The sequence below is a fragment of the Embiotoca jacksoni genome, unplaced genomic scaffold (assembly GCF_022577435.1).
Source record: "Embiotoca jacksoni isolate LCO1_2020_lvr unplaced genomic scaffold, fEmbJac1.0.p SCAF_5, whole genome shotgun sequence".
NCBI classification, from domain to species: Eukaryota; Metazoa; Chordata; class Actinopteri; family Embiotocidae; genus Embiotoca; species Embiotoca jacksoni.
In genome coordinates this window covers 7,593,713-7,610,338 of record NW_027185403.1, presented here as the reverse complement: position 1 = coordinate 7,610,338, position 16,626 = coordinate 7,593,713, and the positions used below count along the sequence as shown (strand labels likewise).

At 41.3% G+C, this 16,626-nt stretch overlaps 2 protein-coding genes across 2 annotated transcripts; both read left to right on the top strand.

Annotated features, from left to right (window-relative positions):
- The first annotated feature begins 457 nt into the window (after positions 1-457).
- Positions 458-9,296, top strand: LOC138211748 (uncharacterized). Its single transcript, XM_069171857.1, has 7 exons — positions 458-686; positions 887-2,438; positions 4,419-4,447; positions 5,095-5,223; positions 5,898-5,964; positions 6,108-6,215; positions 7,105-9,296. Exons 1-7 carry the CDS (start codon positions 583-585, stop codon positions 7,750-7,752), a joined length of 2,637 nt encoding a protein of 878 aa, XP_069027958.1. The 5' UTR covers positions 458-582; the 3' UTR covers positions 7,753-9,296.
- A 2,450-nt stretch (positions 9,297-11,746) lies between these two features.
- rom1b (retinal outer segment membrane protein 1b) lies at positions 11,747-16,384 on the top strand. The gene is made up of 5 exons (XM_069171316.1): positions 11,747-11,896; positions 13,129-13,371; positions 13,733-13,920; positions 14,512-14,758; positions 16,157-16,384. The coding sequence occupies exons 1-5, from the start codon at positions 11,747-11,749 to the stop codon at positions 16,382-16,384; spliced, it is 1,056 nt and encodes a 351-aa protein (XP_069027417.1).
- Positions 16,385-16,626: the final 242 nt, after the last annotated feature.

Genomic DNA, 16,626 nt, shown 5'->3' with positions numbered 1-16,626 from the left:
AGGGCTTTGTTCAATTGTCTCCTGTATGAGGACAAAGGTCTCGCTCTTTCAGCTGGTTCAATGAGCACTGAGCTGTTACATCAGATGTGATGCAAAATCAAGCCACCATCCAGGAATTCATACATTCCTGCTCACGAGTTGCAGTTCCATTAATCTGCAGCCAGATGCGGAGGGAGACAAACTTATTCCTATATAGATACACAAACAATACAACAGCAGGATACTTTGCTAAAACACTTGCAGATGTGTTTTCTGCAGCAACTACTGCAAGCAAATATTTTGAGGACTGAACTCTTTATTAGCTCAATTGGAATTTCATCTTTTTTTTTTTTTTTTTTTTTACAAACCCTCACCTCATCCTGTGACTATTTTTGTCCTCAACATGGCTGTCAACAGCAATTTGATGGTCTTTGAAATTGACTTCGACAGGCACGTTGTAGCTTTATAGAAAAAAAGATTGTCAGAACAAAAATAGAACAGAGAAAAGAGCAGAGTACCAACACAGATCTCCATCAGTACCCCTTGTTTAGTCAACCCAAACAGGACAGCATCGACAGCCTACCACCAGGGAAGAGACAGGTAATGGAGAAATTTTTTAAGCCAGTTCACGGCCCTTCTTCACCGGATGAGATCAAGCCACGAAAGATGCACCACCACCATCATCACCAGGACACTCAATCACACAGGTAAGACGTTTTATTCTAATCTACAAGATGTATTGTTAGCAAAAAGATCGCCATTGTGGTGCAGAGATTGAAAAATTAAGGCATCTGCAGCTTCGGATTTAAACATACACCTGATTGTAAATTAAGTTAATGTGCACAATCCCTATTTCGTACAGTAGAGTTAAGTAGGTGCACATTTACATACATTTGCTGTCTTGTAGGTACACAAAGTTGGATGACACTGACAGAAATACAGATGAAAGCCGAGGGCACCATAATCACCATCAACACGGTCACTATGTCCATGACAGCCCTTACCACGATGCCCACTATTCTCATCAGTTTCACCACAGTGAAGATGATGACATGCTTTATGACCACCACACTAGGGCCTCTTCCTCTTCCATCTCTTCCTGCAACTCTTCCTCCTCTTCATCCCCCTGGCACACAGAGGCAAGCGCAAATGATCCCTTCTCTGTTCGGCATGCTGAGCGCCCACAGCATTCCCTGTCCTGCTCCAATATTCCAGATGTGCGCATAGGTTTCCGGGAAGACAACAGCAGCGAGCCCATTGTCTTTGCTACCGTCAAACATGGCATAAAAGGAAGTAATTGTAGCGAGTCGCATGAAAGCTCACCCCGGAGGGGGAAGCATAGTTTTTCTTCTCTTAACCGAGCTCACAGTCGCAGTGATGAAGCCTTCCTGCAGTGTAATGACAGTGACGTTGGAGGAGAATCCAGGGAATCGAACATAAACTATGGGCCTTTGTATAAGACGACTAGTTTGACCCGCAGCCTGGCTTTCAGTGAGGAAGACATTATTTCAGGGGTATCCAAGGGCCCCAAGAGGGCAGTGTCTTCTATCCAGCTACCCAGTAAAGGGATCCTCAAGAAGAAGGAGCATCATACTGACATTCGCAAGGTAAGGTCGATGGAGGTGTTGTCAGTTTCCAAGGGACAAAGTCAGAGTGAGCAGAAGGGCAAAGGGATCCCCAAGGCTGGGATAGTGCAAGCCAGGGCAAATTTTGTTCAGGGAAAAATACAATTCTCAGCCTTTCTAGATGAGATTACAAAACAGGTTATAAGTCCATCGGATCTCACCATTTTGGGTGTGAACAATAATAAAACTACCGGGAAGACATCTTCCCCAGTCCCAACATCTGGCCCAGTCAAGCCTCAGCTCCCACCAAAGAAGCTCCGAGAGGGCAAAGGGGATAAGACGGAGCAACGTTCGAAACAGCCCTGCAGACAGGAGAAAGCTCACAGCAGCTCTCGAAAACACTCAGACTGCGCCAATCCTGACAAACTGATCTCATATGCAGTTAGGAACCACCACGGCAGCCCCGTGCCTTGTCACTACAGCCACCATGGCAGCAGTCGTAAGGACAGGAGGCCCTCGCCCACTGGAGGCTCCGTATCAGGAGACAGATATAGCAGAAGTGGTTCTCACCTCACGGACGGAGCCAGCACTAGCCCTGAACCCAGTCAGCCCAAGCAACGCCACCACCGCAAACAGCAGCCCAGCTCCTCCCACGGTCAACATCCACATACCCAGAACTTCAATCAGCAAGGGCACCCAGTCTCTGGGCACCGAGGGTCAAGCTACTCCCCTCCATCCTCAGCTCAGGGCCCAGGACCAGGTCTTGGATCTGAGTCCTCATCCATAAAATCTGACTCATCCAGGGCCAGAGACACAGTCTCCACAGCTACCAGTTACAGCTCAGAGAGTGGTCGACACCAGTCACAGCATGGGGGGAACCCTAAACAGCACAGGGTGAGTTCACTTTAATGGTACTTTTGCTCCTCTTAACAGGATACAATAATGCGGCGGGACAAACAGGGGATTTCAAGTCTCAGATCACGAAAATAAAATGTCAGAATACAACATATACCTTAATTTTGCATAGCAAAGTCGAGAACAATTTATAAAAATCTGTTTTGGTTGTAAGATAATAATCCTAGTGTTATACAGTCAACTGTAAATAACTAAAGGCTCCAGAGAAATAAGTCATAGTAAGTCACAAATAAGTTATGATGTGATATATTTCGGCCAGCTACTATAATTTAAGTAAGTAAAGCCACGGAGAAACACAAATGGTCCCCCAAAGGGGCCATTTATGAATCAAATTGTAAGAAATTTAAACTACAAAACAACCAAAACCGAGAATAAACTGAATTTAACTGCAACATTACCTCTCTGCTACATTTTATAGCACAAATAATACCGTCTAGATAATCATATGAATTATATCTTATCATGACGCAGCACTCAAAAAGAAGTCCTCTGATCTATAGATGAAACGTGATAATGATTGAAACGTAAAAGTAAAAGGATTCAGTGATTAAGATCCTGAAGGCAAAGCAGTGAAGTGAAAAGATGATATCTCTGAATAGAAAGTAGAGAATGAGCACGACGTTGCTCCTCTCTTGCAGAGGCGGTGTAGCTGAGTCATAGGTTTGTGTGGGAGTTGTCAAACACTACGCATTGTGAGCTGAGTCATTCTTCAGCAATGCAGCAGATGATCGTCCAGTACTTTTAAAGGAAACTTTTTGATATTTGTGGTGCATTCTTTGCTTTCGAGACTTTGCCCTGTATGTTCTATGAACTGAATGTGTAGGAGGATAAAACACACATCCACTGAGACAAACCTGTACAGCTCACAACCAGCACTACACACAATGTTTGCTGCTTGTGATAAGAGCTCATGTCACTCTTATGTGAGAATCCGCTCAGGCTCTTATGTACGCATAAACACACAACATTACATAACATTGCATTTTTCCTGCATAGTGTTTGATGTCACTTGGTCTGATTGATTTTGTGAATTCACACACACACACACACACACACACACACACACACACACACACACACACACACACACACACACACACACACACACACACACACACACATATGCACATACACTAACATATGCACATACACTAACATATATGCATCCACGCATGTACATGTGGACATAGGGGAAAATCCTGGCTCCGGATTTAACTTCACAGAACTGATCGATTCTGGTAGACCCTGTTTCCAGTCGCATCATAACTCAATAGTTTATTCAATCTGTCATGCCCTCAGTAATGGAGTGGGGACCCATCCTGGGTGGGAGTGAGGACATTGTTAACACAATGCCTGCTGGGCCCGGCTCCAGTGCCTATAACACTGAACAGTTATTAAGTGATAGATAGAGAAATGAATGGATCATTATTTTTCTTCATATTTTTCTTAGTTTGTCTTAACATCAATCTCTGAATCAGTCCGAACAGCTAATTTCCTGTGGATTTTGGGACTCCATTCAGCAACCATGTAGGTTATTTTGTTTTTGCCAGGTATTTAAAACGGCTCCAGTTCACATAGTCACATATCTGCAGTGCTTGTTGAACTTGAACAGTGATGTGTTTTTCATTGTTTTGTACTTTACCTGACCTAATAGCCTTCAAAAGAAACAGTGACTGGAAGGTCTGGACTCTCAATGAAGGGTGTTTATGGGAGTGTTCACATTCATAGAGGATTAGTAATGTACCTGCAAATCAAAGCTGAATGTTATTGCACACAGTCATCGTTTCATTTTAAATTCAATGTGCATACAAAACATGACTGTACACATAGTTATGAATTCCACAGCCTGTTTGCACAGTATGATAATTCAATTACAACTACACTATATCCCAAATTATCTTATATTTCTTGTTTGAGCTTGTCCACCTTCTTTTTATACTTGTCCTGTTCTTATTTTAGGACATGCTGTGTGATGTCGACCATCTTCAGTAAGTGTCTGTTGTACTCTCTGTCTGCCCACTTCAGATTTTCATACATTTCTCTCTTTCTCACTCTGTCTATCTCAAGTGGTTGTTGATTAAACTAATGAGCCTCCTCTCCAGTTTAAACAGGAAGAAGTGTTGTTATGGAACTCATTTACATAACTGTCTCTATGTTGTCAGTAATACGCATATGTGACAGGGAAACTGAAGTGAGGATGACAAAATAACTTTTAGAATAACTTTGATAAAACCTCTTCATATCTACACATTTACACACCATAGTCTTCATAGCTACACTAGTATTTGCCACCTTTATATGTAATACAGAATTCACATGTCTAATTTTGTAGTTTTTTTTTAGTTGATGCAACCGTACAGTGAGCAAATTTGAGTCTGTCATTTGTTAAAAAAAAGAAGCTTATAAACTGATATACCAGAACTATATTTGTAATTAAAATAGTGCAAACTGCCATACAACTTTGACTCATTACTGCTAAATGACCTTAATTTCTGACCTCCTGTATGTCCAAGTAACATATTAAAACAGTAAATGTTTGGATGATATTGGTCTGAATCCAAAAGAAACAGTTAAAAATAATGTCTAGTAACCATACATGCAGTGACTCCATCTCCCATCATGCCTCTGTGTTCAGGGCACTGCAGGAGGAGAATGCAGATCTTCACCAGAACTTGCTGCAGACGGTGGTTTGCATCGAGAGCCTGGAGGCAGAGCTGCAGAGGACCAGGGACGAGCTCAGTCATGTCAAAGAGAAATATAAAAGGTTTAGCATCTTTCCCAGAACAAAACTCAACATGCACGCTGGATTATTGCTTAAATCTTTGACTGGTGTTGGCAAGTAAGAACTAAAGATTCCACTGGGACAGCATCATTCCACAGTATAGAATGATAAAACAATACATAATGGGAAGTATGCCTCTGTAGGGGAGGGCATTGCTGTAATGTGGTAATCAATGAAATTCTAAAGCAGTTTTTATAGATTAATTGATCTATGGAATGTACTGGATGAACATCATAGGACACATATTTCCCCTCCTGTCCATTTCTGAGGGTGTTTTGGTCCTGCAGTGACTCACTTTCCTGAGTTAACAGAGCACAGGGAGGACTAAAGGCATCTGTCCTGTCTTTTCACACTGTCAGGTCTGTGTTTGTTACCAAACAACTGTTGCTGCCCACCAGGCACATACCAGACATTCTGCAACAGACTGGAGCAACTGGAGTGAATGGTTACCTCACAGTGGGCTCCAGTTGGGTGTCAGTTGTTGCATATTCATTGGGACAGTTTGTGGGTGCCACTTGCTCTAACAGTTGCAATCACGCCTCCTAAAAGATAACATCATAGTAAAGAGTGCTAGGTTTAGGAAGGAGTTTTAAATGGGTCTCATTGCACAGAATTTAAAAGCTTTTGAATCACTCTTCTTTGTTTTTGTGATGTAGCCTGCTGCAGACACACAGTGGAACCAAGCACGCCAATAATCTGCTGGGGGAGCATCTGCACATAGCGGTGAGAAAATTGGAGCTTAAAATGTGCAAATCATGGGAAGATGAATAAAAGAAGGAACTCATCTTGTACCTCACTCATTGCATTCACAACCCATATGCTACTTTCGCATTTTATCTTATGTTCTTATTTGTGTGCGTGTGTAGTCAGAGAGCCTGACCAGTGAAAGGAAGTACCTGCTAAATCGTGTGTCCCAGCTGGGCTCAGAGCTGGATGACGCCCACAGCACCATTGCAGCCTTGGAGAATATCAATGTGAGCACACACCGCCATCTACTGGACATGAAGAGATACTTCCACACACATTAGATGTCAACAGAAAGAAAACATTTTACTTATTCCTTGGTCCGGCAGGTCAGTTCAAGATTTGACATGCAGCATCATGAAACCACATCTTTCTATCTTCACAAAACTTCAAGCCTTTTGTTGAAAATATCTAATTTGAGCCTCATCACACAATGACTGATGACATTTCTAACTGGATTATTTTTTATATCTGGTTATGTATCGGATATTAAAATTAATCCAGTGAGAAATGTAAACATCAGTCATTTTAAACAGTCTCAGTGTGTTCCTGCAGCTCATTCTCAGTAGGTTTAGAGAATGTTGTACGTTCACATTTGAAAAAGTGACAAAATAAAGTATACTAAAATCAGACAGCAAGCATTCTATATATTATAGATTTTTCTTCCATGATGCAATGCAGAAAATATAAGTAAGGGGAAATAAATTACATGAATAATGGATGATGGTGAAACAGCCTTGGATAGGAATTAAATCCTCAGAAAAATTTTATGATGATTAGTATAAAATGGTAAAGTAAGTTTATAACTTTGTCTACTTACAGCTAAACAATACTATGAAAATCTGTCTGCACTTCGGGGCCCTCTGTCCACTTCAATTGGCCCATTCAATAATTACGGTTTGATGAGGCTCAAATTAGACATATATAACAAAATGCTTAAAGTGTTTTTTTTTTTTTTTTTTTAGAGCAGTTATTTAAACAAAACATCACTTTTCATACAGCCGATCTGCTAAATCTTGCATTAAACATTCGTGACGATGTGTGCAAGAAAAAAATGTCCATTCATGCGAAGTGACATTAATTGAGAGTTAATGTTTGTGTTTGGTGTCTGTACCTCAGGTACCGTGCTTGATAAAGGACCTTTTGGAGAGGCACTTTGACTCAGCTGAGGCCACACAGAAGTTTCTCACAAGCTCTGCTCCCATCAGCCATTCTGCCACCTCACCACAAACAGATGGCCAATCCCACCCTCCTAAAGTGGAAGGAGATGCACTCGATTGGTTGACAAAATCAGAGGCAGGTCCACAGAGGATCACAGCCTTCATGCCATTCAAACAGGGTGTACCAACAACAGTAAATGAAAGCAGTCTCCCAGGTCAGCATGAGTCGTGCCACAGTCCACCTTTCTCTGTGACTGACATCAGCACTGCTATCTATAAGAAAATGGCTGCCAGTTACGCTGCCAGGCCACAACCTCTCTACCCCCAAAGCCAGCAGCAGCCTTCCCCAAGTACCAACCACTCTGACACCCCTCCAGACCCCTGGCAGGTCCATGTGGGTGGTGACAGCTGGGGTGGGAAGGGAGGGTTAAAGGTAAATATTTTGGAGCAGGAAGTTAAGGAAGTGAACTCCACGTCAGCCCAGCAGATCCTGGATGATTTCTTGCAGCAGCTGCAGGCCCACAAGGAGGTTGGAGGAGGGAGGGATCAGCAAAGTGGGCAGGAGTGGGCGAGTGGAGTGGAACAAACAGGCAAAGTAGCTGACTGAAAAACATGGCAAGGTGGATGTATATTCTCGTCTTATTGCATTGAAATATGTTTTTATTCATGTGTCTCATGAATATCTGTCAGATGCAAACACTGTGTCCAAGATACTGTGACTGAGAAAATTAGTGTGTCCTTTTTGCTTGTAGATATGTACTTTTAGGTTGCACATGCAGGAGAATGGAGTGCTTTGCATCATGTTAAAAGATGAAATTGTCTAAATTAGATGCGCAGAACAATATTTTCACACACAACACTGACAACAACAACAAATAAGACCAATAAAAGAAACCAAATTTTCCACTGAGGGGAAAAACTTGCAGCAGCTGTGTCAGTAAAATGAGAAACTGAGAAAATAAATGACAAAATATTCAAAAATGTATTATTTCATAATAGTAGGATTTCAAAGTAATGTCATAAATGCATTTAAATGTTTTTTTTTTTTTTTTTTTTTTTAATAATATGTACATGACTGTTTATTCTCTGTTACCTTGTAATTTACTCCCAAAATAACATAGAGCCTGCTGATCATATAAAATGGTATCTGTGATACAGAGTACAGTTGTCACTCCTGACAATGGTGGGACGGCTTCTGTGTTTAAGAGCTCCCATTGTAGACAAATGAAATGAAAAGCACATCCAGCTGTATCTATGATGATGGATATTACTGACACTAATGTGATAAACGTGAAAAAGTTACTTTTTAGAGAAACAGTTTTACATTTCAACAGTAAGTTCGACAACAACGGTTGGCCTTTAAGACTCATCAGTATAATGAAAGACAAGGTTTTAAAAAAATGTAGTTGATATTAAGTACTTCTTCTAATTTTTTTTATCAAGGATGAAAAAATTAAACTGAATTCAATACATGACTTTTGAGTGACAAAGGCTGATACAGCTACCAGAGGAGTGAAGCGAACAATCTTTTTAAATCCTCTTTCCTCTTCAAACAAAACATCTCTTTCAGCCATCTTTCAACAGCAGCCTGATGCACCATTAGTGTCATGATCTCTGACAACAGTTTGGCTTTTACTTTTGTCAATAATTAATTCTGCCAGGCACAATTACCTCCTGATCCTTTATGTAGAAATAACCATTTGTGTTCATATTTGTACTGTATTTTTGTGCAGAATAAACAGAGTGATAAGTGATACTCAAAACAGACCAAAGGAAACAGTACTTAAACTAATATATTTAAAAAATATTTACTATATTATTTGATATAAAATTTAGATTTTACTTGGAGAGGTTTGAGTAAATATTTAGTGATGTCGTGTGTTTGTATGTTAGAAAATGTGCTGGCTCTTCCTTTCTCAAATAATATGATGTCGGGGGTAGATGTGTAAGAACATGTAGTCAACAAAAATGTATAGTTAAGCTAAAAAGTTGTAATTATGTGCAGTTATTGTGACAGTGTCGATTAGTTAATGTGCGGTATCAACATAATATTATTCTAATCTTTATCATCCCAATCTCTCTATGAGTTTTGCCATCATAAATACTTCTACTCTGTGTCATTAAGGATGTTTTCCCAATAAAGATAATCATGTTAACTTGACTACAGATATCTGTTCATTGTTTATGGTCAGAAGAAAGGGAGCAGTCCTGTCTTCTGTCAACATCAAACATTACAAAAAACAACATAAAGACAGTGTTGCCATTCTTAAAGGCTGGCAGGTAATTGATGACAAAAATGATCAACATCTCTGTCACTTCAGGGCTGAACAGGTTTGTTTAGTAAAGGTTCAGTGTGTATGATTTAGGGGGATCTATTGGCAGAGATGGAATACGAGGGTGGATCAAAACTGCTCCTGTTGCACGCTAACTGCATAGCACCACAATATGCACAGAGCACAAAAAAGCTCTGATCTTCATGAGTAAATACTCCAAGTTTAGTCACTTGATCAAAATCAGCACCTGAGTTACACTTGGTTTTGATGGCAGTGGACCGGATGCGTCTGCAATTTCTCCATGGACATGACCAGAAGGGCATGCATAAAATTTTGTGTCAAACTCTGGAAATCGTCAATGGAGAACCTTAATATTCTTAATAAAGCCCATGACAATTAAGCAATAAGCTTGGAGAGATGTTTTGAGTGGCATTTTGTTTCAAGAGGGGCAAAACGTCACTGTCAAAGATTGAATTTTCTTTGATAATACCAAGATTGTGCACCGTGAATTCATCTCAGGGTCAGACTGTCAATTTCGAGTTCTTCTGTGACGTTCTGAGATGTCTGAGGGAAAATATTCAGTGATCCTACACTGCTCCTTCAGGCCAATATGAGCAAATCTCTAAGTCAGTGTCACTGTTAACTGTTAAAAAAAACAACCCATAGGGAGTGTAATTAGTGGTACTGTGGTAGAACATTTATGAAAATATTTTTAGACATGTAGTGAGAATGTATCTTTGTTATCTCTGTTGTAAGAGCTGGTAACGCAAGACTGGCTTCAACCTAACTATAGCTCTGATTCAAGCTGTCATAAATACTTATGATAACAGTTTAATCCTGCCCCACCAACCCCCCTCTCTCTTGCACTGTATTCATAATCCCCTACAAGCATAGCACTTGTCTTACTTTCACTTTGCATGAACGAGCCTCTGCCTACCCACCCTCAGTAAAGTCTTTGAGATCATTCTGGGAAAAATATCCAATTTATTTTCAGTCAAAGAATTGACCGTAGATATGTGGCCTACTTCAGATCTAATCATCAGTTTTGGTTTAGACAGATTTATGACCTTTTATGAACTCTCCAAACTAATTTGGGCTTTTGGGTCATTTCAATGACACATTATACATGACGGCAGGTTTCCTTTTTTTCAGACTCAATTCAAAATATTTCTAATTGAGTTAGGTTGAGGGAGGGGATTTAACCTGTTAGTTGGGTTTGTTCAAAATTAATTACAGAAAGAGTGGGTTTTGTGCATTTAATGTCAAGGAAAGTTTAAAAAGTTCAACTATGGCATATGCTAGTGTTTGAAGTATGACAGACGTGTGTGGATCTGTTTCAGATGGCGTAGATGTTTATTCTCTAATGACATACTATATATTTTGGACATTTTTAATATGAAAACAGTGAGTATGTAAACTAAATTTAGGTCCACACTCTCCAATCTCATGATGTTCCTACTACTTTTTAAACAGTGAGAATGTATTTCCTCTGTTTCTGAGACATCCATCGTGCCGGGCCTATGTGGATGGGTTTCAGGTAAGTCCACCTGTCATAACAATTCAATAGGCCCTCCCATACTCTGTGTCTATCAGAACAAGTTTGCTGATCAGACACTGGCCTGCTTTCTCATTGGCCCCTGGACTTTAATAGGATCCCAGGGACTCTGAGGGGGGGATTACGGTTCCAAACTCTCGACTTTGGTCATTCTCTGTGTCCTCCAACCATGGGTACAGCGGTTTAGGGGGGCGCCGCACATGCACAGACCCAGAGGGGCACAGTCAAAAGACCACATCAGACCAAGAAGAAGAAATCATTGGTTTTCACTTGAAGGGGGGTGGCCACGGCGGTGTGACCAACTGCTTGGGCGGCGAAACCAGTCATCTTTGGGAAAGGATTATCTTTTCCATATTTCATCATCATTTTTCTCATATTTTCCCACAGTGTTGCTGCACTGATTTGGATTATAAAGAATCTTTTTGGGACAAATTTCAGCAACCAAGTGAAAGTGTTTGGATTATCCTCTGAGGTCGACGCTGTCCTTTACCATCTCAGGGATCTACCTTCTTATCCCCTCCACCTGGAACAACTTAGATGACCTCAACCTGCTAATAACTCACCAAAGAACTAGCGGAAGGCCTGCATTTACCCCTCACCATTCCAGCTGCACAATCCATGCGATATTGAAAAACACCTTCTTGTGAGCTCTGTCATATATATATGGATATACTAAATTTTTGACCAGATTTGACTCCTTACTGTTCTGACCAGCTTCCTCTTTCTTACTTTTTTCTCTTGTCTTTGTGCTGATCGGTGCATGGTAGTGAGCCATGGTGCTGTTGAAGATGATGTTCACCCAGCAGAGGCGGGTGCGTCTGGCCCAGGGCCTCTGGTTGCTGTCCTGGCTGGCGGTGATGTGCGGGGCCTTCATCTTTTGTCTTGGGGTTTACCTTAAAACAGAGCTCCTTCGTAGGGCCGAGGTAGGGAGACCGAAATACTGCATGCTCACATGGAAGCAAACACATTAATGCAATGTCAAACAGGAGGCCAAGTGGAGCTGAAGTCTGAAAGCACTGCATGAATTTTTCAAAGTTGAACAAATATGGGATTATAAACTCAGACTTTTGCCTTTGCCTGGTTGTTTACTGAGTCTGCTGTGCCGTCTCTTATCTGCCACTTTCATTTAAACGTAGCCCTACAGTTTAATCCACAAATGCAAATACACAGCACGCAAAATACAAGTGTAAGCATACACATTTGTGCATGTTAAATTACATTAGTGCAGTATGCTAAACAGCTCTATAAAAAACATCAGGAAAATGTTTTCCCAAAAATCATCAGAGTGTGTTGAAAGTGGCTAATCTGACCAGCATGTGAAGGTCATGACCTCTTCAGGAATGGTGCACAGAAAAGTTGGAAGAATTGATATTCAGTTGGCCACACAGGAAAGCTGCAGGCCATGAACGCATGCCTTCAGATATTTATTGATCTACAGCGAGAGAATCAGATTTTTTTTTAAAATCTTTTAGCTGTGTGACAACTCATGTTGCTGAGGTGGTGTAGAGATCACTATAATGAGTGAAATGTAAAAAAAAAAAAAGTGCTGTGTGACCAATAAAATGGTGTCAGGAAGCTCAAAGATCTTGAAGAGCTAAATCCTCCTCAATACCTAATCGACAAATACAACCCTATGCAGTTTATTTTACAATTTATGGAACTTTATCATCAACAACACTGATTATTTCACATGAAGTAGAAATCAGTTCTCCTCAATAGTACCCTGAGGCTGAGATTATTTGTCATAAACCACAGTTGGCTGGACAGACATTACATGATGATGTTAGGAGGTGGAAGTACTGGGCGTTAATTGTAAGTCTTAAATGGTAATTTTAAAACAACAATGAGGCAAAGGTGCTTTGTGGCTGGCAAGCTTTTGAAAACTCAGCCCATAATAAACTCAGTCCATAATTGACTTTTGCTGTAACAGGGGCAATTCATAAAATGTATCATCATATTGCCATATAGCGGTGGATTCCAGCATATCAGCAGCTAATTGAATCTCTTGGCTGCCAAGGTCATTTTTAGAACAGATAAGGCTAATAGAATGCAGGATTATTACCTGCTGAAGTGGGGAGAGGAAATGACAAACTGACCTGCAGTTGGCTGGTGCTTTTGTGGCAATTATTATCTTTGACTGTGCTCTTCTCTTGAGGTGATGGACAACACAGAGATCCATGTGGTGCCCAACATCCTGATGATAGTGGGCCTGGCCTCCATCGGCACCAACTGGGTTGCCAGTCGAGTGTGTCAGGACTCCCTGGACGCAAGCCGCTTCCCCCGTTGGAAGGTCCTGTTGCTGGGCTGGTTTGCTACAGCCGCATTGCTCTGTTATATGCTCATCGCCGTGGTGGTGCTCAGCTACGCCCTGCAGGGACACCTGGAAGAGTCCCTGAAGGTGGGGTCACGAGGCTGGGTGATGATTTCATAGATGAGAGGTCAGCGGGTAAAGTCAGTAAGGCCTGAAAGGAGGACACAATTGTTAAAGAGACCTGCCCTGAGCACAACATACCCTTAAGTTTCTGAAGGAGTCAGCCAGCTGTCTAAAATGTAAGAGGTAAATAGAGACTGTCAGGGGGTTTGTACTAGAAAAAAAGCTGTTCCATGGTGCAGACAGGACAAAACTATGTGTGCATCTCTCAGGATGTAAGAAAACATTCTGCTGCTTTGAAACAACTAGTTGATTTGATTTATTTCTAATATATTTGGGGATTAGAGCTTACCTCCTTCCTTTCACTCACCTCTCTCTGCACTGTCAGGTGGGCCTGAGGAATGGTATCCGGTTCTACAAGGATACAGATGTGCCCGGCCGCTGCTTCCAGAAAGAGACCATTGATCGTCTGCAGATGGAGTTTCGCTGCTGTGGAAACAACAACTTCAAGGACTGGTTTGAGGTTCAGTGGGTCAGCAACAGATACCTGGACTACACTTCCAAGGACGTCAAGGAGTGAGTGAATGACAATTATGGATCAGCAAGTTATAGGACGTAGGGAGGTGAGAGAGAGAGAAGAAACTGGACTGATGAGGGGTATACAGGAAGGAGAAGAAAGGGAAATATGAGTGACAGATAAGTAGTCTTCACATCCAAAAAGGTCAAACAATATGCTGTGGAGAAAGGAAGGAGACAGAGAGGGAGAAGAAATGATGAGAATAGTAGAGGAAGAGTGTATTAAAAATAGATCTGGCCTTTACTTTTGAAGAGAATGACAGATATGGATGGAAAGGTTAGTCTTGAAGCGAGCACAGAAGGTTGGTCAAAGACAAAATAAGTGAAAATGAAAGCTCAAACAGGAAGGTTGTGACATGATGGACATATAAAGGGGCACTGTTCAATTCTCCTCAAGTGTGCATTGAGATGATAGTCAGGCCTTTAACTGCTTTTAACATTTTCTCTGCTTTACCTTCCATGGGATGAATTTGCTTCCTAACTTCCTTCAATTCTCCCCTTGTGTCCTTTTAACTCTTCACCCATTTCTGTCTCTTTTTAATCTGTTTCTACGACCGGTTTTCATAATGTCCCTCCCCTCTCTATCTCCAGTCGTATCAGGAGTAATGTGGACAGCCGTTACTTGTTGGATGGCGTTCCTTTCAGCTGCTGTAACCCGTCCTCCCCTCGCCCCTGCATGCAGTACCACCTGATAGATAACAATGCCCACTTCAACTACGAATACCAGACAGAGGAGCTCAACCTGTACAGCCGTGGATGTAGGCAGGCCCTGACCGACTACTACATGGAGTTGATGAATTCAACTGGTCCTGGTGTGCTGTCAGTCATCTTGATACAGGTGGGTTAACTAAAACAACACTCCAGGTACTTTGTGATTGTCCTCAAACAGAAGAAAATATGGTCAACGTTTAAAAGTGTCCTTCTCCAAGTATCTGTCAGTGTGGGAGGAAGTTTTTCACACCTGTCCCAAAATTACCTCGACACACAAGCAAAAAAAAAATATAATTTTAATCATGATGGTTGTCTACTGATGTACAGACTGCCATGACAACAGACAGACAGAAAACCTCACTGGCAAACATTGATTCCTGCCTTTTAATCAAACATGCACTTTCACTCCTTTGCAAAATAACAGTATTGACGGCCCATTCTATTCAAATAACAAACATTGCCACGGGCTGGAACATGATGTTCATACACGTTTAACAAAGCATCACTTCACACACTGCCCACAGCTAAACAGACAATCTATATTTTGAAATGCAGCAGATCACTGTTGAGGTTTCTCTGCTCCCCTTTAACAGGGACAGATCGCTGCCGTGTTACCAAGGCATCAAGCCCAGCTGAATAATGTCTGTTTCTCAACTAAAAGTCTGCGCAATCATTTTGTCCCACATCAGACAAAGATAAAAAAAAAAATTGTATAGCACTGTCTGCAATAAAACTAAGACGACAGCAATATTTAGTTTCAGAGTTTTGGGAAATTCCTATTTCGTGTAAGTGACTTGGACCTTATGTTTTACTTTACAAAACATTAAAACCTCCACAGTATCATTAGTATTTTGGTGAGAGTATCCCCTCAGCTTGACTGAGGGGAAACTGCAGAGTTTAAGTTGAGGTACCCAAATCTTAACCTTAATAATTAGAATCTGAAATGGGAAAACATTAAAAGATTATCCTTAAAAAAAAAAAAAAAGAAAATAGAAACAATTCCCTACTTTACATTTTTTCTACACTCACAAGTGGGAGTATTTTAAAAGGACACTCAAACTGACCCTAGGTTTCATCTTCATGCTCAAAATGTATATATTTCCTAAAGAGCTCATTGATTCTTCCATCATCAGAGTAAATATGCCTCTCTACTATACCAGAAAAGCTTTACTGTTCATTACAAATCAATGAACGTGAGTCTTTGATCTGGCTCACACAGGGTATGGAGACCATAAACGTAGCATTAAAAAACATAAATACACTCAGCTAAGAAGGGTGAAACTGTACAGGAAATGCCAATGTTAAAATCTGCAGGTGTCAGAGTGCTAAGTCCTTCATAGTGTGTTTAACAGTACCTTTAATCAATCTACATATCTATGATTTAACAAAGTTGATGCTCCTCTTGAGGAATCAGCTTTTATGAGTATCTGAAGCCATTTGATCATGAAATTTGTAGATAAACACTTTCTGCTAACAGATTTCACACCCCGTTTTCACAGTATCTTTAATTCTTCTTTCTGTGCAGATGTCCGTGCTGCTGAGCCTGCGGTTCCTGCAGACGGCCGTGGAAGGAGCCATGGCTCTGGAGGACCCAGAGGGTGACAGTGAGGGTTATCTCCTCGAGAAGGGTCTGAAGGAAACTTTTGAGGAGGCCAAAGCCAAGGTCCTCAACATCCTAAAGTTTATGCAGACTGACCCCAACGCTGCTGAAGAAGACCCTGGAGCTTCAGATGAAAAGACTCCTGCCAGCTAGAGGGAAAAATGATCCAAATACAAACGAAGGAGGAAGGGATGCAGGGGGGATGTGTCTGAGGTTTTCTGGTTGCGTGAGCTGGGTGGTGGCAGGTAGGACACCTGTTGGGTTTTGACACATTAGGCTTGATTTATGCTCCATCAATGCAACAGCCGCAGCTCCCTCGCATATGGCCAAAACCAGAGCAACACATAGGGAATCTTATCAGGCCCTGCACAGGCACCCAAACCAACATCTCCTCA

What these genes read in the sequence shown, in the direction of transcription:
- LOC138211748 (XM_069171857.1), top strand. Translation starts at nt 583, where the DNA reads ATGGAGAAATTTTTTAAGCCAGTTCACGGCCCTTCTTCACCGGATGAG. An exon ending in CAGGACACTCAATCACACAG is followed by an intron (nt 687 to 886) that starts GTAAGACGTTTT and finishes GCTGTCTTGTAG; the next exon opens with GTACACAAAGTTGGATGACA. An exon ending in GTCAAAGAGAAATATAAAAG is followed by an intron (nt 5,224 to 5,897) that starts GTTTAGCATCTT and finishes TTTGTGATGTAG; the next exon opens with CCTGCTGCAGACACACAGTG.
- rom1b (XM_069171316.1), top strand. Translation starts at nt 11,747, where the DNA reads ATGGTGCTGTTGAAGATGATGTTCACCCAGCAGAGGCGGGTGCGTCTG. An exon ending in ACTTCCAAGGACGTCAAGGA is followed by an intron (nt 13,921 to 14,511) that starts GTGAGTGAATGA and finishes CTCTATCTCCAG; the next exon opens with TCGTATCAGGAGTAATGTGG. An exon ending in TGTCAGTCATCTTGATACAG is followed by an intron (nt 14,759 to 16,156) that starts GTGGGTTAACTA and finishes CTTTCTGTGCAG; the next exon opens with ATGTCCGTGCTGCTGAGCCT.